Raw genomic sequence first — 27,689 nt, forward strand, 5'->3', positions numbered from 1 at the left:
ACTTGAAGGGAAAAAATTTTCACGGCAAAGGAGAAAGAGCGGGGGAGTGAGACTAACTGGATTGCTCTTACAAAGAGCCGGCACGGGCTCAATGGGCCGAATGGCCTCCTTCTGTGCTGTAACCATTCTGTTTCAAAAGGCATTAGGCTCCTCATAAACATATTCTAGGCTTAACGCCTGTTTTAGGCATCCGCCCTGGACACCTAAAAAATGGGCCCCCGAATTTAGCAATGGGACCAACGCCTGCGCAGATTGGGCGCAGGCCGTTCCACCGCTTGGTATGCTTTACACCCATTTTACACTCGGAAAACATGTGCAAAGCATACCAATTTCTACCCCATTATCTTCTAGCTGCTTTAAAAATTAATGGACCTTTTGGGCCAAGTTACAAATTATTTAAATAAATACAACCTCTAGACATCAATGCAAGCTGCAAGACAGCTGGTGCAGCAATTAAATATATAAATGCATCCTGAAACACCTCCAAATGGTCTTCAGGGCAACGGGACAGCCAGGAATTCATTGAAGAGATATGGCTTCTATTCCAGGAACCCAGTATCTGAGGCAGCAGAACAGCTGAGAATTTATTGAACAAATAAACATGTTCTCAATCTGACGAACCCAGCTTCTGGGGCACAGGGACAGGCAAGGCTCCTTTGGCAGCACCTCCCAAACCCACCACCCCTACCATCTGGAAGGACGAAGGCAGTGGATGCATAGGCCATTTCTATACACGGTGACTGTGGGCGTAATTCCACATTGAAGCTACCCACTTACTCATTTTCCCAAAGACCTTAAAGCTGTCGGATTTTCGTAAAAACCCAATTGGTTCATTAATGTCCTTCAGCGGGAAGGAAACCTGCCGTCCTTACTCGATCTGGTATATTCGTCAGCACCTCCCAAATCCGCGGCCTCCACCACCGAGGAGGACAAGGGCAGCAGGCGCATGGGAACACAACCACGTCCGAGTCACACACCATCCCGACTTAGACATATTACCAATGGGTCAAATTCCTGGCACTCCCTAACAGCACAGTGGGAGAACCTTCACCACACGGACTGCAGCGGGTCAAGAAGAAGGCCCACCAACACCTTCTCAAGGGCAACTAGGGATGGGCAATAAAGCCCATAGCTTCGCATTAGTAGTTAAAAAAAACTATCAGAAGCCATAAGAAATATTAGAATATTAGTGACCAACAATATTATGGGTGCATCAGGAAGTTGTTTTGGGCAGCCTATGCTTGACTAATTGAATTCTTTGAGGAAATTACCAAGCACATACACTAAGGGGACTGACATAAAAGGATTTTCAAAAAGCATTTTCAAGAAGTGACGTATTCTGAAGATTAAGGACCATGGTATTGAAGGCAAAGTGGCAGAAGGGATACAGAGATGGTTGAAGGATAGAAAGCATTTTTAAAATTCATTCTCAGGATATGGACGTCGCTGGCAAGGCTGGCATTTATTGCCCATCCCTAGCTGCCCCTTGAGAAGGTGGTGGTGGTGGTGGGCTGCCTTCTTGAACCGCTGCAAGTGAAGGCGCTCCCACAGTGCTGTTAGGTAGGGAGTTTCAGGGTTTTGACCCAGTGACAATGAAGGATAGAGTAACAACTTGAATTTATTTAGCACCTTTAATGTAGAAAATCGTCCGGGTGTTTCACAGGCACATAATCAGATAAAATGGACGCCGACTCAAAAAAGGAAATGTTAGATGGGGTGACTAAATCCATGACCGTTTGTGCTGTTTTTCTGCTAAAATTACGTCTAGAGATGAGAAGGCACATGGAAACTTCACCCCACTGTCCTTTTCATAGAATCGTACAGCATAGACCATTCGGCCCATTGTGCCTGTGCCAGCCCTTTGAAAGAACTATCGAATTAGACCCACTGCCCTGCTCTTTCCCCATAGCCCTGTAAATTTTTCCCTGCAAGTATTTATCCAATTCCCTTTTGAAAGTTACTATTGAAGCTGCTTCCACCACCCTCTCAGTCCAGATCATCCTAACTGCATAACTTTTTTTTCCTCATTTCCCCTCTGGCTCTTTTGCCGATCACCTTAAACGTGTCCCCTCTGGTTACTGACCCTTCTGCCACTGGAAACATTTTCTCCTTATTTACTGTCAAAACCATTCATGATTTTAAACCCTTCTATCAAATCTCCTCTTAACCTTCTCCGCTATAAATAGAACCCCAGCTTCTCCACATAACTGCTCCTGAAACTTCTCTCTGCCGTGTCAGATTGTCTCACACTCCTCCTCACATTCATTACTGTTAATTTGCTTAATTATGGTGAGTCCCCATCCCTGATTCAAAATTAGTTTCCTTGGGGTGTCAGGTATGCTATCCTCTTCCTCTACTGTAAATACTGACACAAAGGTCGGAAAGAACGGCATTTATTGCCCGTCCCTAGTTGCCCTGGAGAAGGTGATGGTGGTGGGTCTTTTTCTTGAACTGCTGCAATCCGTGTGGTGGCCTGTGCGGTTTTATTCTTTTCACTCTTTGAATTTTTTTGGTACGTCTGAGTGACTTGCTAGGCCACTTCAGAGGGCAGTTAAGATTCAACCACTTTGGTGTGGGACTGGAGTCGCAGATAGGCCAGACCGAGCAAGGGCGGCAGGTTTCCTTCCCTAAAGGATATCAATAAACCAGTTGGGATTATACGACAATCCGTTAGCTGCATGGTCACTTTTACTATCAGCTTTTTATTTCCAGAATTCAAATTCTCACACTGCCATGGTGAGATTTAAACTCACTATCTCTATTAGTCAAGGCTCTGGTTTACTGGTCCAGTAGCATAACCACTACACTACCATAGTTGCTCAGTTAGAGACAATTCCCACAGATGTGTTTGTCCAAGTTAATCTCTGCTACTGAAAATCCCCACATCTTGCAGTAACTACACATTACTGTCCCCTCCCGTAGTGCCATTCTTGCAATAAATGTTAGTTAAATTATAGCCTTTTATAATCTTATCTGCTTAAATTTCAATTCAACTATCCTGCTCCACCCTCTCTCTCTGCTCCAAATTCCCATTCTAGTCAAATTCCCTTTATAGAAGCACTGTTCTTTCTCTGTTCCCATCTCACTCCACTCCAACTGGTGCCCCCTCCTCTCTCTTTACTACCTCTTTTAATACTCTGACCAAATTAGGTCATAAACCAGCATCAGCTACAGATTAATTAGCACCTGGCCAGTGATTAATGATCACCTGCAACCCGTTAATGCCAAATCCCTATCGTCGCAGAAATGTTATAGTTCAGTTTAAGAGGGGGAAAAACTGACTAGATGTTTTTAACTACATACCCATTACTCACTGCTTAATTCCCATTCTAAAAACACCTGCATTTATAGAACACCTTTCATGATCTCAGGACGTCCCATAGCATTTTACAGCCAATGAAGTACTTTTGAAGTGCAGTCACTGTTTGTAATGTAGGAAACACAGCAGCCAATTGCACACAGTAAGGTCACACAAACAGCAATAGGTAAGGGATAAATATTGACCAGGACACTGGGGAGAACACTCCTGCTCTTCTTCGCAATAGTGCCATGGGATCTTTTACGTCCCAGGGAGGGCAGACAGGGCCTCGGTTTAACGTCTCATGTGAAAGACGGCATCTCCAACAGTGCAGCGCTCCCTCAGTACTGCACTGGAATGTCAGCCTAGATTATGGGCTCAAGTCACTGGAGCAGGGCTAGTCAAATTCCCAATACTGAAACAATCCATCACTGCTTCAATTAAAAACTGCAGTACAGGCAGAGAAGCAGCTAAAGACAGTCATAGGAGAGTCAGTAATGATAGGCTGCTTGATGACATGGTAATTGTGGAACTAGCGATGTGATTTTATACACAGTGTCAGACCAAAGCATCAAAAACATATAAACCAATGAAAAATTCTTACTCCATTATACTGTCAAACTTTTTTTTTTCAAGCATCAAGCATAATTGGTAAAAACATCTCCATGGATACCACAGGTTAAGGAATTCATAAATCTTTCCATATTTTTAAATTCAACCTTTGCAATGATTTAGTTATGATTTTACACAGTTGAAGTCACAATTCTAATGCATGTTACCTCACCAAGCAGGGTATTACAGGTTACAGGACCAAGGCGGGTAGATGGAGGCAAGATACAGATCAACCATGGTCTAATTGAATGGTGGAACAGGCTTGAGGGGCTGAATGGCGGAACAGGCTTGAGGGGCTGAATGGCCTACTACTGTTACGAGAACACACCCACTGGACAATCAGTTCACAGGGCTCTGACTCTGCTCTTTGCTGGCCATTAAATGGGCATGAGAGTAAATGAGAAATCACTCTGCTTCCAATGTCGCCCTTCCTCCCCCCAGCCCTCCGGAGAGTCACCGGGCCCCCCCGAGATCAGGGACCCGCAGCATGTGGGGGAAACTGAACCTGTATCCTCCACTGCTCCATTACCTCAGCATTGTATTACCATAATACTCCTATTATAATATCCTTCTAATTTCTAGTGTCAGGCTACAAAACCCACAGGACAGTTCTGCCAGTGCGTTACTGGGTAAAAGAGCTACCTGGTCTTACATTAAAGTCTAGGATGTCCAAACTATGGCTCTTGAGCACAATAAGAGCTTGCAGATTCCGGCAATCTGACAAATAAATCCCGGGCAACTCAGCTCAATTTGTGCTTAGATTTTTTTAGTTATTGGTTTATCCCTTCTGAATTTTGTGGGCCTGACATTTGGAAATGGATGTTCCCAGCTTTGGATAAACCTTAGACCTGAACACTTACATCGGGTTAGTATCTGCTGCTTGATATGTGCAAATTAACATGGATTTAAACGTTGCATCCGGCCACTGGGGCTCCACACTGAGCAGCCAACAAAAAGCATGGGCCACAGACCACAACAGTCCAATCCGTGCTGAGTTAGCAGTTCACAATCACGGCAGAAATTGGAGCACAGAAATTCGTTTCAACACCCCGGGAAAAAAAAATCAAATGGGATTCCCTATCACCACACAGTGATTGCTATTGGAAAATGTAGGTGTGTGGATATTGGGTGAGATCAGGATCTGGCTCGGTTGTGATGCACCACCACCCCCCCCCCCCCCCAGCGTCAGATACTCTGTAGGTTCACACTGAAAAATCACCCACTTGGGTAAACTTTACACGTGCAAAGACCAGCGCCTTCAGGACAGTAGCAGTGAAAATTGGGGCCAGAGAAAAATGGCTCACAGGCAAATGAAAGCACTATAGAGGCGGCAGCAGCAGCCGGCATCACTTTAACATAGAACTATTCAGTTCTTTCTCCAGACTCTGAATAAAGCAACAGTTAATAAACATCAGTTGCCCATGTGGCAAAAACGTATTCAGGATCGCCTCAATTCTGTCCGTCTTCAGCATAAGGTCGTTGCTTTGAATCAGCAGTTTCAAATGCTCCGTTAAATACTTCACGATCAATCTCAGGGTATTTTCCGCGAGCATTAGGTTCTCGTAGGTGTCGCAGATCAGGGCAAAGCCCAGGGAAAGGAATGCCATCCACACCACCGTCTTTTCTTCCGTGAAAGGGTCGCCAGCGGGGAGGCGGAATACTCCGAGGTCTGAGTCCTGGGGGCCAGCGGATTCCTCAGTTATCACAGACCCAAAGTCGGGGAGTGGTTTGTCTGCAGCCTGTCGTGCCATGATACAACAGGACTTCACTTGCCTGGAAAACAAAATACAGCAGAGCGCTCTCACTGATTCTGTGATCCTGATTGTCTGCATATGTAGCACATTCGTGTCTAATCTTACTCTCACACTTCTACAAGAACATGTCAATTTTTAAAGCTTTGGACCGCATTGCCCACGTAGGTACTCAGGTAGATGTCCTATATTTGAACACTCCTTTCTGGTGCAAAAACACAAAAGGAAAAGCAGACCCCCTCTCCCCCCTACCAAGGCCCCGCTCCCTCATAAGGAGATAAGAAATAGGAGGAGGAGGCCATCTTGCCCCTCGAGCCTGCTCCACCATTCAACAAGATCATGGCTGATCTTCCACCTCAACACCATTTTCCTGCACCATCCCCATATCCCTTGATGCCTTTAATATCTAGAAATCTATTGATCTCTGTTCTGAATGTACTCAATGACTGAGCCTCCACAGCCCTCTGGGATAGAGAATTCCAAAGATTGACCACCCTCTCAGTGAAGAAATTTCTCATCTCAGTCCTAAATGACCTACCCCTTATTTTGAGACTGTGACCCCTGGTTCTAGACTCCCCAGCCAGGGGAAACATCCTCCTTGCATCTACCCTGTCGAGCCCTGTAAGAATTTTGTATGTTTCAATGAGATCACCTCTCAATCTTCTAAACTCTAGAGAATACAGGCCTAGTCCACTCAATCTCTCCTCATACGACAATCCCACCATCCCAGGAATCAGTCTAGTGAACCTTCGCTGCACTCCCTCAAAGAGTATATCCTTTCTTAGGTAAGGAGACCAAAACTGCACACAATACTCCAGGTGTGGTCTCACCAAGGCCCTGAATAACTGCAGTAAGACATCCTTGCTCCTGTACTCAAATCCTCTTACAATGAAGGACCCCCTCCCCCTCCTCTCCCCTTCCTCTCCCCCCTTCCCTTCCTATCCCCCCTTCCCTTCTTCTCCCCCTTCCCTTCTTCTCCTTCCTCCCCCTCCCCTTCCTCTCTCCTCTCCTCCCTCTCCCCTTCCTCTCCTCTCCCTCTCCCGTTCCCTTCCTCTCCCTCTCCCTCTCTCCTTCCTCCTTCCTCTTTCCCCTTCCCCTCCCTCCCTCTCCCCTTCCCTCTCCTTCCTCTTTCCCCTTCCCCTCCCTCTCTTCCTCTCCCCCCTCTCCCCCTCCCTCTCCCTCTCTCCCCTTCCCCTTCCTCTCTCTCCTTCCTCTCTTCCCCCCCCTCTTCCCCCTTCCCCTCTCTCCTCTCCCTCCCCCCTCTCCCCCCTTCCCCTCTCCCTCCTCTCTCCCCTTCCCCTCTCTCCTCCCTCTCCTTCCCCTCTCTCCTCCCCTCTCCCTCTCTCCCCTTCCCTCTCTCCTCCCTCTCTCCCCTTCCCCTCCCTCTCTCCCCTTCCCCTCCCTCTCTCCTCTACTTCCTCTCTCCCCTTCCCCTCCCCCTCTCTCCTCCCTCTCTCCTCTACTTCCTCTCTCCCCTTCCCCTCCCCCTCTCTCCTCCCTCTCTCCTCTACTTCCTCTCTCCCCTTCCCCTCCCTCTCTCCCCTTCCCCTCCCTCTCTCCTCCCTCTCCCCCTTCCCCTCCCTCTCCCTCCCTCTCTCCCCTTCCCCTCCCTCTCTCCTCTACTTCCTCTCCCCCCTTCCCCTCCCTCTCTCCTCCCTCTCCCCCCTTCCCCTCCCTCTCTCCTCCCTCTCCCCCCTTCCCCTCCCTCTCTCCCCTTCCCCTCCCTCTCTCCCCTTCCCCTCCCTCTCTCCTCTACTTCCTCTCTCCCCTTCCCCTCCCCCTCTCTCCTCCCTCTCTCCTCTACTTCCTCTCTCCCCTTCCCCTCCCTCTCTCCCCTTCCCCTCCCTCTCCCCTCCCTCTCCCCCCTTCCCCTCCCTCTCCCCCCTTCCCCTCCCTCTCCCCCCTTCCCCTCCCTCTCCCCTCCCTCTCTCTCTCCCCTTCCCCTCCCTCTCTCCTCCCTCTCTCCTCTACTTCCTCTCTCCCCTTCCCCTCCCTCTCTCCTCCCTCTCCCCCCTTCCCCTCCCTCTCTCCCCCCTTCCCCTCCCTCTCTCCCCCCTTCCCCTCCCTCTCTCCCCCCTTCCCCTCCCTCTCTCCCCCCTTCCCCTCCCTCTCTCCCCTCCTCACCTGGCCACGGCCGCCAGCCTTTCCTTGCCCAGCACCCTCTGCCGGTGGTTGCGGAGATCAGCCGCGGCGAGGCCCGCCCCTTGTCCCGAGTCGTGGGGCCGCTCCGCCCCGAACAGCCGTGAGTACAGCAGCCGGCAGCTCTCGGCGGGGCCCAGCGTGTGCAGCACGAAGCCCTGCACCATGGCGACCGCAATGGCCGGCTCCCCGCAACACGTCATCTCGCGAGAGCGCCCGGCCGCGGGGCACCCTGGGATCTGTAGTCCTTCGCTGCGTGGAGCGGCGAGTGACGTACTACATTACCCAGGATCCATTCTGGGCTCGATGGTCCGCTGCCTGCTCTCAGGTGACGGAACAGCGCCCCTTGTGGTCACATTGGGGACAGGCAGGTTGTTGGGAATGGAAGATCCAGGTGGGACAGAGTGCAAGGAAAGGGTGGGGAGTCACCCATGAGAGAAAGTCTTGTAACAACACTTATGGAGGTTTGAGAATGTAGGCAAAGGACCTAAGGTCCATAATGCAAGACACCGCCAAGGTTCAAAAAAAATAGGAGCGATGGAAACATAAACCAAGAAGAAACACTTCCTTCTACTGTGCGGAAAATCAAGATCGAGGGGCCATCTTCTTAAAATTAGAGCCAGGTCATTTAAGAAAGAAATCAGGAAGCACTTTTTTTTACACAAAGGGTTGTAGAAATCTGGAATTCTCTCCCCAAAAAGGCGGTGGATGCCGAGGGTCAATTGGAGCTTTCAAGACTGAGATCGATAGATTTTTGTTGTATCGAGGGATATGGAATTGAGATGCACTCACAGTTGCTCTAACTGCCCACTGAAAAGGAAGCAGTTTATTATTGCAAAAACAATGTTATATTCATACTGTATATGACGACAGAAATAATGTGCTAGGGAGTCAATAAATACAGAAAAATACAAAAACGTTAACACCCCCCCCCCCAGATTTCTGGGGTCCAATCACCCCGAGTGATTGAAAAACCATGATTTAGAGTAAGGGACTGATTCCAAATCCCTAATGCCTTTTGTTGGTTGGCCCACATACCTTTCATAAATAAAACAGTTTATTGAGTTTTAACAGGTGTTTCAAAAGGGGTCACAGGTATAAACTAGTAAAAGGCAAATTTAGGACTGATATCAGGAAGTTCTTGTTCACACAAGGAGTGATCAATACATGGACTCCCAAATAGAGTAATGGAATCATTTAAGAAGCAATTGGTTGCGGCAATAAGGGAACCTCCAGCCCTACAACCCTCCGAAAGGGAGAAAGGGAGAAAGGTAGGGCAACTAAAGCCAGAGCTCCCTGGATGACAAAAGAGATAGAGAATAAGATGAAGTGGACAAAAGGGGCATATGACAGATGTCAGGTTGATAACACAAGTGAGAACCAGGCAGATTATAGAAAGTTCAGAGGGGACGTGAAAAAGGAAATGAGAAGGGCATAGAGTATGAGAATAGACTGGCGGCCAACATAAAAGGGAATCCAAAAGTCTTCCGCAGGCATATAAATAGTAAACAGGTAGTAAGAGGGGTGAGGCTGATTAAGGACCATAAAGGAAATCTACTCATGGAGGCAGAGGGCATGGCCGAGGAACTAAATGAGTACTCTGCATCTGCCAGAGTCTCTGTAAAGGAAGATATAGTTGAGATCCTGGATGATCTAAAAATTGATAAAGAGGGGGTACTAGAAAGGCTGGCTGTACTTGAAGTAGATAAGTCACCCGGTCCAGATGGGATGCATCCTAGGTTGCTGAGGGAAGTAAAGGTGGAAATTGTGGAGGTACTGGCCATAATCTTCCAAACATCCTTAGATACGGGGGTGGTGTCAGAGGACTGGAGAATTGCAAATGTTACAACCTTGTTCAAAAAAGGGTGTAAGGATAAACCCAGCAACTATAGGCCAGTCAGTTTAACCTTGGCGGTGGGGAAACTTATAGAAACGATAATTCGGGACAGAATTAACAGTCACTTGGATGAGTGTGGATTGATTAGGGAAAGCCAGCACGGATTTATTAAAGGCAAATCGTGTTTAATTAACCCGATAGAGTTTTTTGATGAGGTAGATGAGGGCATTGCAGTTGATGTGGTGTATATGGACTTTCAAAAGGTGTTTGATTAAGTACCGCTGGTAGGCATATCATCAAGGCCCATGGAATAAAGGGGGCAGTAGCAACGTGGATACAGAATTGGCTAAGTGACAGAAAACAGAGAGTAGTGGTGAGCGATTGTTTTTTGGATTGGAGGGAGGTGTACAGTGGTGTTCCCCAGGGGTCGGTGCTGGGACCACTGCTTTTCTTGATATATATCAATGACTTGGACTTGGGTGTACAGGACACAATTTCAAAATTTGCAGATGACACAAAACTTGGAAGGGTACTGAACAGTGAGAAGGATAATGATAGATTTCAAGAGGCTATAGACAGGATGGTGGTATGGGCGGACACATGGCAAATGAAATTTAACGCCAAAAAATGTGAAGTGGTACATTTCGGTAGGAAGAACGAGGCGAGGCAATATAAACTAGAGGGCACTATTCTAAAAGGGGTACAGGAACAGAGAGATCTGGGGGTATATGTGCACAAATTGTTGAAGATGGCAGGGCAAGTTGAGAAAGCGGTTAAAAAAGCATACGGGATCCTGGGTTTTATAAATAGAGGCATAGAGTACAAAAGTAAGGAAGTCATGCTGAACCTTTATAAAACACTGGTTGGGCCACAACTGAAGTATTGTGTCCAGTTCTGGGCACCGCACTTTAGGAAAGATGTGAAGACCTTAGAGAGAGTGCAGAAGAGAGTTACTAGAATTATTCCAGGGATGAGGGACTTTAGTTATGTGGATAGACTGGAGATGCCGGGGTTGTTCTCCTTGGAACAGAGACGGTTGTGAGGAGATTTGGTAGAGGTGTTCAAAATCATGATAAACAGAGTAGATAGAGAGAAACTGCTCCCATTGGTGGAAGGGTCAAGAAACAGAGGACATAGATTTAAGGTGATTGACAAAAGAACCAAAAGTGACAATGTGGGAAAACCTTTTTACACAGCGAGTGGTTGGAATCTGGAATGCACTGACTGAGGGGGTGATGGAGGCAGATTCAATTGTGGCTTTCAAAAGGGAACTGGATAAGTACTTAAAAGTAAAAAATTTGCAGGGCTACGGGGATAGGGCAGGGGAGTGGGACCAGCTGGATTGCTCTTGCATAGAGCCGGCTCGATGGGCCGAATGGCCTCCTTCCGTGCTGTAACCTTTCGATGATTCTATAACACTGCGTTCCTCCAATTCTGGCCTCTTGTGCATCCCCCGCATTCCTTCGCCCCACCATTGCCGGCCGTGCCTTCGGCCATCTAGGCCCTAAGCTCTAGAATTCCCTCCCTAAACCTTTCCACCTCTCTCTCCTCCTTTAAGACGCTCCTTAAAACCTACCTGTTTGACCACCTAATGTCTCCTTCTTTGGATCAGTGTCAATCTTTGTCTGATTATGTTCCTGTGAAGCGCCTTGGGACGTTTTAGCACGTTAAGCGCGTATTATAAACGGGGAAAGTTGTTGTTGAATGAGCTGAGATAGACCGAATGGCCTCCCTCATTCATAATTATCCAGTGGAGTGGGATTAAAAAGATAAAAAGCTGCCACGACAGAGCTTGTTTGATGGGCCGCAGTATCGCACCCTAGTGGACAATCTGATTTGCCGTTTGAAAAGGTAAAATGGCGGTAGACATCCACAACATGGTACAGTCGAGAAGTCAAAATTGCATATAAGTGCACATGGAGCAGAGATATTTAACAAACCAAAGGATATCACCTCTGTTGTAGGAACGTGAGTGAGCAGCAATTTCAAGAAACAAGAGGGTTGTCCTATGAGGAGAGATTGAGTAGAATGGGCCTATACTCTCTGGAGTTCAGAAGAATGAGAGGTGATCTCATTGAAACATATAAGATTCTGAGGGGGCTTGACAGGGTAGATGCTGAGAGGTTGTTTCCCCTGGCTGGAGAGTCTAGAACTAGGCTACATAGTCTTAGGATAAGGGGTCGGCCATTTAAGACTGAGATGAGGAGGAATTTCTTCACTCGAGGTTGTGAATCTTTGGAATTCTCTACCCCAGAGGGCTGTGGATGCTCAGTTGTTGAGTATATTCAAGGCTGAGATAGATAGATTTTTGGAGTCTAAGGGATTCAAGGGATATGGGGATCGGGCAGGAAAGTGGAGTTGAGGTCGAAGATCAGACATGATCTTATTGAATGGTGGAGCAGGCTCGAGGGGCCGTATGGCCTACTCCTGCTCCTATTTCTTATGTTCTTAAAGCATCTTTAATTCACCTCACCATGACTGCTGTCCTACTGTAAAACCTAAGGAAACATGGAGTTACTTTGTTAATATGATATTGTTTTTGTTTACACCAAACTTTCCAAGTGATTTGAATTGACTTACATCAAGTTATATCGAAACTACAGCACAGAAACAGGCCATTCGGCCCAACTGGTCTATGTCATCGTTTGTGCTCCACACGAGCCTCCTCCCTCCCAACTACATCTAACCCTACCACCATACCCTTCCCTCGTGCTTATCTAGATTCCCCTTAAACTTATTTGCCTCAACTACTCCTCGTGGTAGTGCGTTCCAAATTCTTACCACTCTCTGGGTAAAGGCGTTTCTCCTGAATTCCTTATTGGATTTATTAGCGACTATTTTATATTTGTGACCTCTAGTTTTGCACTCCCCCACAAGTGGAAACATTTTCTCTACGTCTATCCTATCAAACCCTTTCATTATCTTGAAGACCTCAATCAGGTCACCCCCTCAGCTTTCTCTTTTCCAGAGAAAAAATTCCCAGCCTGTTCAGCCTTTCCTGTATATCCTCTCAGTTCTGGTGTCATCCTTGTGAATCTTTTTTGCACCCTCTTCGACGCATCCATATCCTTTCTATAATAGAGACCACAACTGTGCAAAGTACTCCCAAGTGTGGTCTAACCAAAGTTCTATACACAAGTTTAACATAACTTCTCTGCTTTTCAATTCCATCCCTCTAGAAATGAACCCCAGTGCTTGGTTTGCTATTTTTATGGCCTTATTAACCTGCGTCGCTACTTTTAGTGATTTGTGTATCTGTACCCCTAGATCCCTTTGCTCCTCTATCCCATTTAGACTCTTATTATCCAGGAAGTATGTGGCCTCCTTATTCTTCCTACTAAAATACACTACCTCAGCCTTATTTATATTGAAATTCATTTACCAATTACACGCCCATTCTGCAAGTTTATTAATGTCCTCTTGCATTTAGATGCATTCTTCAAATTTGGTGTCGTCAGCAAATTTTGTAATTGTACTTCCGATTCCTGAATCCTGAATCCAAATCGTTGATGTAAATTGTGAACAACAGTGGACCCAGCACTGATCCCTGTGGAACATCACTTCCCACCTTTTGCCATTTATTTTAAACAAAATGGAAAGGTTTTTTGTTTAATTTTCTCTGTTAAACTGAATATATTATTCCGTATAAAATTGAAGAGAGCTATCTGTCGGTACCAGTAGCTCATTCCTTGGGTCAAGTGCACATTCTTCAGTGATCACTAGGTGGGGCCATTGATATGAAACGATGTACTTGGATATTGCATGGCAGAGAGAACTCCCTCATTGAAAGGCTCTCCTGCCTTTACTGCTCAACTAGTTGCAACAATGGTCTTTCTTTTCCCCTGTTACAGTTGTGAAGTTACTCATTTTTATTTAAAATGTGGCCTGTTTTGAAGTATTTCCTTCCTTTTTTATGGGTTCTCAGCTCCTCAGATTCCCACCTGCTGGATCTATTTACACAACCTATAAAGTTCTATTTGTCTTGGCAATTGCTGTTGTGTTATTTGAAACAGTATTCAATTTTGCTCAGCTGGCCCTGGCAATCTTTTTGTTAGGTCTTATTTATTCATCCTCAGGCAAGGCTGGCATTTATTGCCCATCACTAGTTGCCCTGATACAACTGAATGGCTTGCTCAACCACTTCAGAGGGCAGTTAAGAGTCATCCACATTGGTGTGGTACTGGAGTCACATATAGGCTGGGAAACAGCAGGTTTCTTTCCCTAAAGGGACATTAGTGAACCATTTGGGTTTTTACAACAATCATGGTTACTTTTACTGATATTTATTTCTAGATTTTTGTTTTTAATTCAAAGTCTCAAGCTACCATGGTGGGATTTGAACTCATATTCTACTAGATCACTGGTCCAGTAACGTAACCCACTACACCACCATACCCTGCTTGTAATACCTGCTTAATTGTGTCCTTGTTTCGGCTGTCACTATTCCCCTAAGGTTCCCCCCTGCTCCAGCCCTGAATTTGCATCTTTCTCTACTTTCTCTCCAATCTCCTCACATCTCCTCTCCGAACTCATCTTGTCCATGAAGCCCACCTCCTGCTCCCTATTCCCACCAAATTGCTGACCACCCAACTTCCCTTCCTGGCCCCCAAGTTAGCTGATATTGTTAATGGTTCCCTCTCCTCAGGTACTGTCCCCCTCCCCTTCAAATCTGCCGTTATCACCCCTTCCTCAAAAAACCCATCCTTGACCCCCCTTCCTTGCAAACTATCACCCCATCTCCAACCTCCTTTTCCTCTCCAAAGTCCTTGAACGTTTTGTCGGCTCCCAAATCCGTGACCATCTTTCCCGCAACTCCAAGTTTGAATCCCTCCAATCAGGTTTCTGCCGCTGCCACAGTACTGAAACTGCCCTTATCAAAGTCACAAATCACATCCCATGTGACTGTGACCGTGGTAAACTATCCCTCCTCATCCTTCTCGACCTGTCTGCAGCCTTTGACTCGGTTGACCACATCATCCTCCTCCAATGCCTCTCCTCCGTCGTCCAGCTGGGAGGGACTGCACTAATCTGGTTCCATTCTTATCTATCCAGTCGTAGCCAGAGAATCACCTGCAATGGCTTCTTTTCCAGCTCTCGCACCGTTACCTCTGGAGTCCCACAAGGTTCTATCCTTGGCCCCCTCCTATTTCTCATCTACATGCTGCCCCTCAGCGACGTCATCCAAAAAAACAATGGGCTCGATTTTCGCACCCGTGATCGGGTGCGTTCCTGGCAGGGGGGCTACGAAAATCGGGGATTCCCGGGGCGGGTCGGGAGCCCGGCTCCAACCCAACCCATTTCCGGGTTCCCCACTGACGCACTGACATGCGCGCGCAGCCCCCGCATGTGGACTCCCGCAGGCAATTAAAGCGAGCGGGGTGCTACTTAAGGTATTTATCTTGGTATTTCAGGTCATAGAGTCATAGAGAGTCATAGAGTAATACAGCAAGGATAGAGGCCCTTCGGCCCATCGTGTCCGCGCCGGCCATCAAGCCCAGTCTAATCTAATCCCATATTCCAGCATTTGGTCCGTAGCCTTGTATGCTATGGCATTTCAAGTGCTCATCCAAATGCTTCTTGAATGTTGTGAGGGTTCCTGCCTCCACAACCCTCTCAGGCAGTGAGTTCCAGACTCCAACCACCCTCTGGGTGAAAAAGTTCTTTCTCAAATCCCCTCTAAACCTCCCGCCTTTTACCTTGAATCTATGCCCCCTTGTTATGGAACCCTCAACGAAGGGAAAAAGCTCCTTAGTATCCATCCTATCTGTGCCCCTCATAATTTTGTACACCTCAATCATGTCCCCCCTCAGCCTCCTCTGCTCCAAGGAAAACAAACCCAATCTTCCCAGTCTCTCTTCATAGCTGACCAGTCTCTCTTCATAGCTGATTAACGTGATATTTTAGGAGGGTTGGGATTTTACAAACAACTGGGACTGTTTCCCAGTTCAAATGGACGTGTTGCAGCCATCAGCCTGTGGCAGCTGCAAAGGTCCATTTGACAGGTGGCGGGGGGGGGGCGGGGGGAGACCCTCACTCTTTGCAGGAGGCCACTCTGTCACTTTGGAAAAAGTTTGGCCTCCACCACCCTCCTCCTAACAATAAAATTCACCAGCTTGCACACTTACCTCGGGGTCCAGACACATGTACCGACCTTGCGGACCCCCTCAGATGTACATCTTCCGGATGGGGGCCGCCATAGCTGCAGTCACGACCTCCTCGGAGGGCGAACAACATCACCAGCCTCACCAGCCTCGCCGGCCACGCCGTCAACCTCTGACACGTGCAGCTCCACAACAGAGTGCTGTGACACATCCACCTGTACAGCAGGAGGGAGGGCTACCGCAGAGAGAGATGCATCGCAGAGGGCACTACCCTCGCCACAGGGTCCACAGACCGAGGCTCAGCTTCCTGGACCTCTCTGAGCAGCAGTGCACATGGAGGCTCAGAGTCACTCGACATGTAGTCGTGGACATCTGCAGCCTCCTTCATGCCAAGCTGCTCCCGGCTGGCCCGAGCACCATCTTCTTACCTGTCGCTGTCAAAGTCACCACTGCCCTCAACAACTTCTCCTCCGCATTCTTCCAGGGTGCCACCGGGGACATCGCCGACGTCTCTCAGTTGTCTGCACAAAAGAGCCCTGCAAATACACCTACACCCACTCTGCAGTGACACAATGGGTGGCATCAGTTGTGGGTCGTCATTGTGATCCTCAGGAAAGGGCATTATTGCACAAACCAGACAAGATTCGCAAAGACGTGGCAGTAGTGGTGCCAATATAATATGTAATGTGAGTTGCTCAGAAATTAAATATAAGTAAAAACCAAGACAAACCCTCAAACACCCTTGTGCATCCCCTTCATGCTCACGACACGTTTGCCTTACGCTTCCTACTGCACATATGTGATGCATGCCCTGTGGCTGCAGCACAGGTAGTGGCAGGTTGAGTGAGGCTGACCATGAAAGAGATGCACGAGAGGGTGAGTATGAGACAGAGCCATGAGATTGTATGAGGATTGGGTTGAGTGGTAGTGGCGGGATGAGTACTGGCGAGGTGAGTAAGTGCAGGTAAGATGAGGATGAGCTTTGAGTGGGTGTGAGGAGTGATGTGATAGAGTTGTGTTGGCAGTGCAGAAGGAGCTGTGAGGTGGGGGCGGTGATGTGGCAGACGGAGTGTAGGGGAATGAGTAAGTGTACTCACTTTGGCTGACCTACTTAGGTCATTGCAGCGCCTCCTGCACTGTATGCAGGTGGGCGATATGTTGGTGGTGCTGGTGACTCCCTCTGCCACCTCGAGCCAGGCCTTCTCGGTGGCAGAAGCAGGCCGCTTCCTCCCGCCCGCCGGGGGGAAGATCTCTGTCCTCCCCCTCCTCCTCACCCCATCCAATAAGAGCTGGAGTGAGGCATCATTAAACCTGGGAGCAGCCTTCCCCCTGGGCTGCTCCATGCTGTAATTTTTCCTATTTCTTGCAGCATCAGTCAGTGGAGGACTGCCCCTTTAAATAGAGCTCCTCCAGCTGACAGACCTTACTGCGCATGCGCAGTCCGCCTGCCGCGCAGATTAGCAGCGGGGAACCCGGAACAACAGGTAAGTGGATCCAATCAGCCTGCGATTGCGCGCGGGGCAGACTGATTTCACCGGGTGCGTTACCCACGCGCCCAATCGCCCCCCCGCCGCGAACCCACCGCCCTGATAACATCAAGCCCCATGTCAGGTTCCACATGTGCGCAGATGACATCCAGATCTACCTCACCACCACCTCTCTCAACCCCTCCACTGAATCTGATTTGTCACACTGCTTGTCTAACATCCAGTACTGGATGAGCAGAAATTTCCTCCAACTAAATATTGGGAAGCCCGAAGCCATTGTCTTTGGTCCCCGCCTCAAACTCCGTTCCCTAACCACCGACTCCATCTCTCCCTGGCCACTGTCTGAGACTAAACCACACTGTTCGCAACCTTGGTGTCCTATGTGACCCTGAGATGAGCTTCCAACCACATATCCACTCCATCACCAAGACCGCCTACTTCCACTTCCATAACATTGCCCGTCTCCGCCCCTGCCTCAGCTCATCTGCTGCTGAAACCCTCACCCATACCTTTGTTACCTCTAGACTCGACTATTCCAATGCTGTCCTGGCCGGCCTCCCATCTTCCACCCTCCATAAACTTGAGCTCATCCAAAACTCTGCTGCCCGTATCCTAACTCGCACCAAGTCCCATTCTCCCATCGCCCATGTGCTCGCTGACCTACATTAGCTCCCAGTCTGGCAACGCCTCAATTTAAAAATCCTCATCCTTGTTTTCAAATCTCTCCATGGCCTCGCCCCTCCCTATCTCTGTAACCTCCTCCAGCCCTACAACCCTCCGAGATCTCTGCACTCCTCTATTTCTGGCCTCTTGTGCATCCCCAAATTTCATCGCTCCACCATTGGCGGCCGTGCCTTCAGCTGCCTAGATCCAAAGCTCTGGAATTCCCTCCCTAAACCTCTCCGCCTCTCTACCCCTCTCTCCTCCTTTAAGTCGCTCCTTTAAACCTACTTCTTTGACCAAGCTTTTGGCCATTTGTCCTAACGTATCTCCTAATGTGGCTTGGAGTCAAATTTTGTTTGCTAACAGTCCTGTGAAGCGCCTTAGGACGTTTTACTGCATTAAAGGCATTATATAAATGCAAGTTGTTGATGTTGTTGTCTGATATACATTACCTTGCATTTCTTAATATTAACTCATAAACTGTATTAATATTGCACAAGACCAATACTAGTGGCACCAGCCAGTACGCAACCCGTTAAGTTTACTTTTAGTTTACCGCATGTCATGAGCCCAGGCCACTGTCCAAGATCTTAGGTGAAAGACTGTTAAGGGGCTATCGACAGATAATGGCCATTATTCATATACCTAGAGCTCGTGTTAAAAGGCTATTCGAACACAAGAGTGTCACCACCCAGTCTGACCCTGCCCTTGTCTGACACCCATACGGCCAGCAGATGTCCATGGATCGACACCATAAACAGGCAGACTGTGCACCCATAAATAGGCAGACTGTGCACCCATAAATAGGCAGACTGTGCACCCATAAACAGACAGACTGTGCACCCATAAACAGACAGACTGTGCACCCATAAACAGACAGACTAAGTGCCCATAAACAGACGGACTATGAACCCATAAACAGAAGTAAGTTAGATAAAAACAGATGAGAGGAAACAGAGAAAATTAAGAGAAAGAAAAATTAAGAGTGACGATTAAAGTGAGTCAAATATTTTAACGTCACATTTATACTGCACTTAAGGATGCAATTTTGCTCTATTTCATTGTGATATAAGTTAAAGCAAGAGGCCCAGATTTTCCTGCAATGGTGAGATCGGTGACTTAGACTAAATTTAGCTGTCTAAAGCACCTATCTCATTGTTGCTAAGTTCCTCCATAACCTCCTCACTCAGAGGCAAGAGTGCCACTGCTATCGCTCAGTGGGTAGCACTCTTGCCTCTGAGTCACAAAGTTGTGAGTTCAAGCCCCATTCCAGAGACTTGAGCACAAATTCTAGGCTGATATGCCTAGTGCAGCACTGAAGGAGTGCTATACTGTTGGAGGTGTCATCTTGAGATGTTAAACCAACACCCTGTCTGACCTCTCAGGTGGATGTGAAAGATCCCATAGAGTTATTTTGAAGAAGAGCAGGGGAGTTCTCCCCGGTGTCCTGGCCAATATCACTAAAACAGATAATCTGGTCATTATCACATTGCTGTTTGTAGGACCTTACTGTGCACAAATTGGCTGCCGATTTCCCTCATTACAACAGTGATTACACTTCGAAAATTCGTCATTGGCTGTAAAGTGCTTTGGGATGTCCTGAGGTCGTGAAAGGTGCTATGTAACATTTTGAGGTTAAAGGTTACAGCTGCCCTTAACCCTTACCCGCGTTGGATGAATACATGTCATGGTGATTAAATGTGACCTGATGCGACTAAGTTATATTTTAATTGCCCCAGTGTCAGAGACGGACCCGAAGGCATTGAAATTAAAGGGAAGAGGCTGAGGCAGACTTGACTTGAGCTCGGATGAATGTAGTCGAGATGAGGTACGGGTTATGATTGCTATCAAAGGGCTGTGTGATGTGAGTATGCTCCGTCTGCGGGAACTTTTGTTCCGGGCTCGCTCAACTGTGTTAAAATGCCGGGGAAGCAAGGCCTTGGATACCACTGAGCACAGCTCACAGTGTCTGGGAGTAAATGAAAGGGACACAAGGCTGGAGATGTAATGAATGGCATCCTTTCTGTGCATGAATTAAAGGACAATTCCACACGTTCAAATGTGAACAATGGACTTTAGAGCAAGGGTTCCAATTAGTTCCCACTCATAATCCATACAGTGAAATGATGTAGGGTTTGGAATAAAGTATGAGCTGTGCAGATTATTCACAGCTCAGTTAAGATGTTCCTGGACAGGATATAATAAACGCCTCATTGTCTTAAGGACGATCATTCTCTCTATCAAAATCTCTCATTCTCTCTATTTGCTTCTATTTCTTCAATGCTATTAGTTATTGCTCTTTTGAAATTCTGTGCCTTACTTCAACCTCGGGTGCAAGATACCCTAACGCCAACCCCTTTCCTCCTTCCTAATCCTCACTCTGCTGAAATCAAGATTCATTGCATATTTATTTTCATTCATTCTCAGGATGTGGCATTTATTGCCCAAACCTAGTTGCCCTCCTGAACTAAATGCCTTGCTGGGCCGCTTCAGAGGGCAGTTAGGAGTCAACCACGTTGGTGTGGGACTGGAGTCACATATAGGCCAGACTGGGCAAAGAGGGCAGATTTCCTTCCCTAAAAGACATTAGTGAACCAGTTGGGTTTTTACGACACTCCGTGGTCACTCTTACCAATGTCAGCTTCTTATTTCCAGATTTTTAAAACTGAGTTCAAATTCTCAAACTGCTGCGGTGGGATTTGAACTCACGTTCTCAGGATTGCGAATCCTGTAACATAACAATGACAACTCGCATTTACATAGTGCCTTTAACATAGTAAAATGTTCCAAGGTGTCGTCACAGGAGCGTAATCAGACAGAATTTGACGCCGAACCACATAAGGAGATTTTAGGACAGGTGACCAAAAGCTTGGTCAAAGGGGTAGGTTTTAAGGAGCGTCTTAAAGGAGGAGAGAGAGGCAGAGAGGCGGAGAGGTTTAGGGAGGGAATTCCAGAGCTTAGGGCCTAGGCACATGATAACCCAGTACACTTCCGTACACATTCTCCTATAAACACTTTCCTAAGATCTCAAAACCAGGCTGTCTCCTTACCTTAATCTTCCCTTCCTCCTGCAGTCGACAGATTTTGAAAACTATAGCTTGGCATCATCTAAGCACTTTGCTGTTTAGCTCGTCGTCTACTTTTGCTCTTTTTAGCCTTGGTGGTGTCCTGCATGGTGTGCCTTGACCCTTCACCCTGATGTATCAGGGGTAGTTTTCTGACAGAAGGAACCTTCGCCCTCCAGAACTGTGTATTTGAAATCCGGGCTCTTTGCTGTGCCTGATATTCCAGCCATTAACATTCCAGCCATTCCAGGCTCCCAGCAAGGACGCTCCCTGAGGCAAGTGCGGCGTTGGAAAATTACCCCCCGTCGTGTGTTCTTTCCCCCCCCCATCCCTTTGTTGTTTTGATTCACACAGTCTTAACCTTATTTTGAGTCTTAGGAAAATCTTTGAATGCAAAGTCTTTCCTTTTTAAACAAAAAGGTCGTTAAAGCAAATTATACATATCTTGATAGCAATATTGAGATGTGGGGCAGGTCATTGCAATGAAGGCATGGTCTAGGCTCTCCTATTCTTCAAGTGCCTCTGTGGCTCTCACTGTGTTTAAAAAAAATCGGCTTTAACAATTTAAATGCATTTGCAGCTTACATAGGAACACAGGAACAGGAGGAGGCCATTCAGCCCCTTGAGCCTGTTCCACCATTCAATTAGATCATGGCTGATCTGTATCTTAACTCCATCTATCCTGCCTTGATTCCCTATCCCTTAATACCCTCACCTAACAAAAATCTATCGATCTCAGTTTTGAAATTTTCAATTGACCCCCGGCCTCAACAGCTCTTTGGGGGAGAGAGTTCCAAATTTCCACTACCCTTTGTGTGAAGAAGTGCTTCCTGACATCACCCCTGAACGGCCTAGCTCTAATTTTAAGGTTATGCCCCCTTGTTCTGGAGTCTTCCACCAGGGCAAATAGTTAATTATTTATTGCTTCACAATAAATAGCAGCAATGCATATTTGATTTCATTTTTATTGTAGTTTATACGTGAACCTTGGTGTGGGCTTGGACCTACAACATAAGCATCTTTCAGTGTCTTCAGGATGGCCCAAGGCACTTTACAGACAGTGAATTCCTTAAGAACATGTATGAAAACCATCCAAGGGTAAGAAAAGGTCATTCGACCCATCAAGCTCATCCCTCTAGTATTTCAACTCACCCAGCCTGGCATCCAAAAGAAACCTGAGTTCCTTTAATATCTTTAAGTCCATTACATTACCTGGTACCATGTGTACCAGCCTTTGAACCATGGAGGTTCACAGCCCACAAGGGGGCCTATTGGCCCAGCAATCCAAAACTAATCGCACCACCAGTGCTCTCCCCATAGCCCTGTATCTTCCTCTGTTTCAAACATTTCGATAAAACTTAGAATCAAAGTTGATGACGTTTTATAGTTCGTTTTGTGCCCCCTTTCTCCCCGGCTCTGTACATTCTTAAACGCTGTTCATCTCTAACATCTTCCAGTTCTGATGAAAGGTCAACAACCTGAAGCATTGGCCCCGATTTTAAAAGGGGGGGAAGGTGCACGCATGCCCCAGATCGGGCAGCACACCCGGAGAGTCCGGGGATGTGGAGGCCTGGCTGGGCCTCATTAACATAAAAGTACCTGGAGTCCTGCCTGAATCTGGCCAGGTCCACTACCTAGCCGGCGGGCAGTAACGGGAATTTAGCAGCAGGAGGCCGCAGCGAGGGGCACGTGAGAATAAACATAAGAAACATAAGAAATAGGAGTAGGCCACATGGCCCCTCGAGCCTGCTCCACCATTTAATAATACTCGGGTACGGTAGCATAGTGGTTATGTTACTGGACTAGTAATCCAGCAGGCCTGGACTAAAATCCAGAGTCATGAGTTCAAATCCCGCCACGGCAGCTGGCAAATTTAAATTCAATTAATTAATTAAATTCAATTAATCAAATAAAAATCTGGAATTAAAATACCAGTATCAGTAATGATGGCCATGAAACTACCGGATTGTCGTAAAAACCCATCTGGTTCACTAATGTCCTTTAGGGAAGGAAACCTGCCGTCCTTACCTGGTCTGGCCTATATGTAACTCCAGACCCACAGCAATGTGGTTGATTCTTAATTGCCCTCTGAAATGGCCGAGCAAGCCACTCAGTTGTAAAATCTCGCTACGAAAAGTCACAATAAGAATAAAAACGGACGGACCACCCGGCATCGGACCACTAGGCACCGGACACGACAACGGCAAAACACCAAGCCCAGTCGACCCTGCAAGGTCCTCCTTACTAACATCTGGGGACTTGTGCCAAAATTGGGAGAGCTGTAACACAGTCTCGTCAAGCAACAGCCTGAACTAGCCATACTAACAGAATCATACCTTTCAGCCAACGTCCCAGACTCTTCCATCACCATCCCTGGGGATGTCCTGTCCCACCGGCAGGACAGACCCACCAGAGGTGGCGGTACAGTGATATACAGTCAGGAGGGAGTGGCACTGGGAGTCCTCAACATTGACTCTGGACCCCATGAAATCTCATGGCATCAGGTCAAACATGGGCAAGGAAACCTCCTGCTGATTACCACCTACCGTCCTCCCTCAGCTGATGAATCAGTCCTCCTCCATGTTGAGCACCACTTGGAGGAAGCACTGAGGGTAGCAAGGGCACAAAATGTACTCTGGGTGGGGGACTTCAATGTCCATCACCAAGAGTGGCTCGGCAGCACCACTACTGACCGAGCTGGCCGAGTCCTGAAGGACATAGCTGCTAGACTGGGCCTGCGGCAGGTGGTGAGCAAACCAACACGAGGGAAAAACTTACTTGACCTCGTCCTCACCAATCTACCTGTCGCAAATGCATCTGTCCATGACAGTATTGGTAGGAGTGACCACCGCACAGTCCTCGTGGAGATGAAGTCCCGTCTTCGCACTGAGGACACCATCCAACGTGTTGTGTGGCACTACCACCGTGCTAAATGGGATAGATTCAGAACAGATCCAGCAGCTCAAAACTGGGCATCCATGCAGGCGCTGTGGGCCATCAGCAGCAGCAGAATTGTATTCCAGCACAATCTGTAACCTCATGGCCCGGCATATTCCTCACTCTACCATTACCAACAAGCCAGGGGATCAACCCTGGTTCAATGAGGAGTGTAGAAGAGCATGCCAGGAGCAGCACCAGGCGTACCTAAAAATGAGGTGCCAACCTGGTGAAGCTACAACTCAGGACTACATGCATGCTAAACAGCGGAAGCAACATGCTATGGACAGAGCTAAGCGATTCCACAACCAACGGATCAGATCAAAGCTCTGCAGTCCTGCCACATCCAGTCGTGAATGGTGGTGGACAATTAAACAACTAACGGGAGGAGGAGGCTCTGCAAACATCCCCATTCTCAATGATGGCGGAGTCCAGCACGTGAGTGCAAAAGACAAGGCTGAAGCGTTTGCAACCATCTTCAGCCAGAAGTGCCGAGTGGATAATCCATCTCAGCCTCCTCCCGATATCCCCACCATCACGGAAGCCAGTCTTCGGCCAATTTGATTCACTCCACGTGATATCAAGAAACGGCTGAGTGCACTGGATACAGCAAAGGCTATGGGCCCCGACAACATCCCAGCTGTAGTGCTGAAGACTTGTGCTCCAGAACTAGCTGCGCCTCTAGCCAAGCTGTTCCAGTACAGCTACAACACTGGCATCTACCCGACAATGTGGAAAATTGCCCAGGTATGTCCTGTCCACAAAAAGCAGGACAAATCCAATCCGGCCAACTACCGCCCCATCAGTCTACTCTCAATCATCAGCAAAGTGATGGAAGGTGTCGTCGACAGTGGTATCAAGCGACACTTACTCACCAATAACCTGCTCACCGATGCTCAGTTTGGGTTCCGCCAGGACCACTCGGCTCCAGACCTCATTACAGCGTTGGTCCAAACATGGACAAAAGAGCTGAATTCCAGAGGTGAGGTGAGAGTGACTGCCCTTGACATCAAGGCAGCATTTGACCGAGTGTGGCACCAAGGAGCCCTAGTAAAATTGAAGTCAATGGGAATCAGGGGGAAAACTCTCCAGTGGCTGGAGTCATACCTAGCACAAAGGAAGATGGTAGTGGTTGTTGGAGGCCAATCATCTCAGCCCCAGGACATTGCTGCAGGAGTTCCTCAGGGCAGTGTCCTAGGCCCAACCATCTTCAGCTGCTTCATCAATGACCTTCCCTCCATCATAAGGTCAGAAATGGGGATGTTCGCTGATGACTGCACAGTGTTCAGTTCCATTCGCAACCCCTCAAATAATGAAGCAGTCTGAGCCCGCATGCAGCAAGACCTGGACAACATCCAGGCTTGGGCTCACAAGTGGCAAGTGACATTCGCGCCAGATAAGTGCCAGGCAATGACCATCTCCAACAAGAGAGAGTCTAACCACCTCCCCTTGACATTCAACGGCATTACCATCGCCGAATCCCCCACCATCAACATCCTGGGGGTCACCATTGACCAGAAACTTAACTGGACCAGCCATATAAATACTGTGGCTACGAGAGCAGGTCAGAGGCTGGGTATTCTGCGGCGAGTGACTCACCTCCTGACTCCCCAAAGCCTTTCCACCATCTACAAGGCACAAGTCAGGAGTGTGATGGAATACTCCCCACTTGCCTGGATGAGTGCAGCTCCAACAACACTCAAGAAGCTCGACACCATCCAAGATAAAGCAGCCCACTTGATTGGCACCCCATCCACCACCCTGAACATTCACTCCCTTCACCACCGGCGCACCGTGGCTGCAGTGTGCACCATCCACAGGATGCACTGCAGCAACTCGCCAAGGCTTCTCCGACAGCACCTCCCAAACCCGCAACCTCTACCACCTAGAAGGACAAGAGCAGCAGGCACATGGGAACACCACCACCTGCACGTTCCCCTCCAAGTCACACACCATCCCGACTTGGAAATATATCGCCGTTCCTTCATTGTCGCTGGGTCAAAATCCTGGAACTCCCTTCCTAACAGCACTGAGGGAGAACAGTCACCACACAGACTGCAGCGGTTCAAGAAGGCGGCTCACCACCACCTTCTCAAGGGCAATTAGGGATGGGCAATAAATGCCGGCCTCGCCAGCGACGCCCACATCCCGTGAACGAATAAAAAAACAAAATAAGATCATGGCTGATCTTCGACCTCAACTCCACTTTCCCGCCCGATCCCCATATCCCTTGATTCCCTTAGAGTCTAGCAATCTCAGTCTTGAATATATTCAGCATCTCAGCACCCACAGTCCTCTGGGGTAGAGAATTACAAAGATTCACAACTCTCTGAGTGAAGAAATTTCTCCTCATCTCAGTCCTAAATGGCCGACCCCCTTATCCTGAGACTATGCCCCCTAGTTCTAGACTCTCCAGCCAGGGGTAACAGCCTCTCAGCATCTACCCTGTCGAGCCCTCTCAGAATCCTATATATTTCAATGAGATCACCTCTCATTCTTCTAAACTCCAGAGAATGGACCTTAGCAGTCAGTGAGTGGAGGGGTCTCGAGGGGATCGGAAGGGGTGCAGAGATGATTGGGAATCGGAGGCGGGTTTCCACCGCGATCAGGAGAAAGGCGGGTTTAGGGGAGGCCCGAGGGGAGCACTCCTGCTCCTCCTGGCTCACGAGGACTTCTGGCCAGTCGACTCCTTCCGCCCTGGATCCGCTGTCGGGCCCCAGACAGTGTGTTTTAGTTAAGGGGCCCGATGTTACCAGGGCTGCAGGTTCTCGGCGGGGGGGCTATCGGGCGCGCGTGGGTAACGCGCCCGGTGAAATTAGTGAGTTTCCCGCGCGATCGTAGCAGACAATCCACTAATTGGATCCACTTACCTGCTCCTCCGGGTTCCCCACTGCTGATCTGCGCGTCGGGCGGGCTGCGCATGCGCGGTAAGATCTGTCAGCTGGAGGAGCTCTATTTAAAGGGGCAGTCCTCCACTGACAGATGCTGCAACAATTTGAAAAAATGACAGCATGGAGCAGCCCAGGGGGAAGGCTGCTCCCAGTTTAATGATGCCTCACTCCAGGTATCAATACATGGGGTGAGGGGGAGGGGGAGGACAGAGATCTTCCACCCGGCGGGCGGGAGGAAGCGGCCCGCCTCCGCCACCAGGAAGGCCTGGCTCGAGGTGGCAGAGGGGGTCACCTGCGCCACCAACATATCGCCCACCTGCATACAGTGCAGGAGGCGCTGCAATGACCTCAGTAGTTCAGCCAAAGTGAGTACACGTAGTCTTTCCCCTACACTCCGTCTGCCACATCACCGCCCCCACCCCACATCTCCTTCTGCACTGCCAACACTACTCTGTCACATCACCCCTCATACCCACTCAAACCTCATCCTCATCTTACCGGCACCTACTCACCTCGTCAGTACTCATCCTGCCACTACCACTCAACCCAATCCTCATACAATCTCATGGCTCTATCTCATACTCACCCTCTCGTGCATCTCTTTCACGGTCAGCCTCACTCAACCTGCCACTACCTGTGCTGCAGCCACAGGGCATGCATCACATATGTGCAGTAGGCAGCGTAAGGCAAACGTGTCGTGAGCATGAAGGGGGTGCACAAGGGTGTTTGAGGGTTTGTCATGGGTGTTACTTATATTGAATTTCTGACCAACTCACATTACATATTATATTGGCACCACTACTGCCATGTCTTCGCGAATCCTGTCCGGTTTGTGCAATAATGCCCGCTCCTGGGTATCACTATGAGGACCCACCACTGATGCCACCCATTGTGTCACTGCAGAGTGG

At 48.3% G+C, this 27,689-nt stretch overlaps 1 protein-coding gene across 1 annotated transcript; it reads right to left on the reverse strand.

Moving 5' to 3' along the window:
• Positions 1 to 1,617: 1,617 nt before the first annotated feature.
• ap5s1 (adaptor related protein complex 5 subunit sigma 1) lies at positions 1,618 to 7,995 on the reverse strand. The gene is made up of 2 exons (XM_067981452.1): positions 7,786 to 7,995; positions 1,618 to 5,683 (listed from the first exon to the last, which is right to left on the reverse strand). Exons 1-2 carry the CDS (start codon positions 7,965 to 7,967, stop codon positions 5,257 to 5,259), a joined length of 609 nt encoding a protein of 202 aa, XP_067837553.1. The 5' UTR covers positions 7,968 to 7,995; the 3' UTR covers positions 1,618 to 5,256.
• Positions 7,996 to 27,689: the final 19,694 nt, after the last annotated feature.

This window comes from Heptranchias perlo, chromosome 1 (assembly GCF_035084215.1).
Source record: "Heptranchias perlo isolate sHepPer1 chromosome 1, sHepPer1.hap1, whole genome shotgun sequence".
Classification (NCBI taxonomy): Eukaryota; Metazoa; Chordata; class Chondrichthyes; order Hexanchiformes; family Hexanchidae; genus Heptranchias; species Heptranchias perlo.

Bases quoted from the DNA above. Each gene is read 5' to 3' on its own strand.
- ap5s1 (XM_067981452.1), bottom strand. From the start codon at position 7,967: ATGGTGCAGGGCTTCGTGCTGCACACGCTGGGCCCCGCCGAGAGCTGC. The intron at 5,684-7,785 runs GTGAGGAGGGGA...TTTGTTTTCCAG, and splicing joins AGGCTGGCGGCCGTGGCCAG to GCAAGTGAAGTCCTGTTGTA.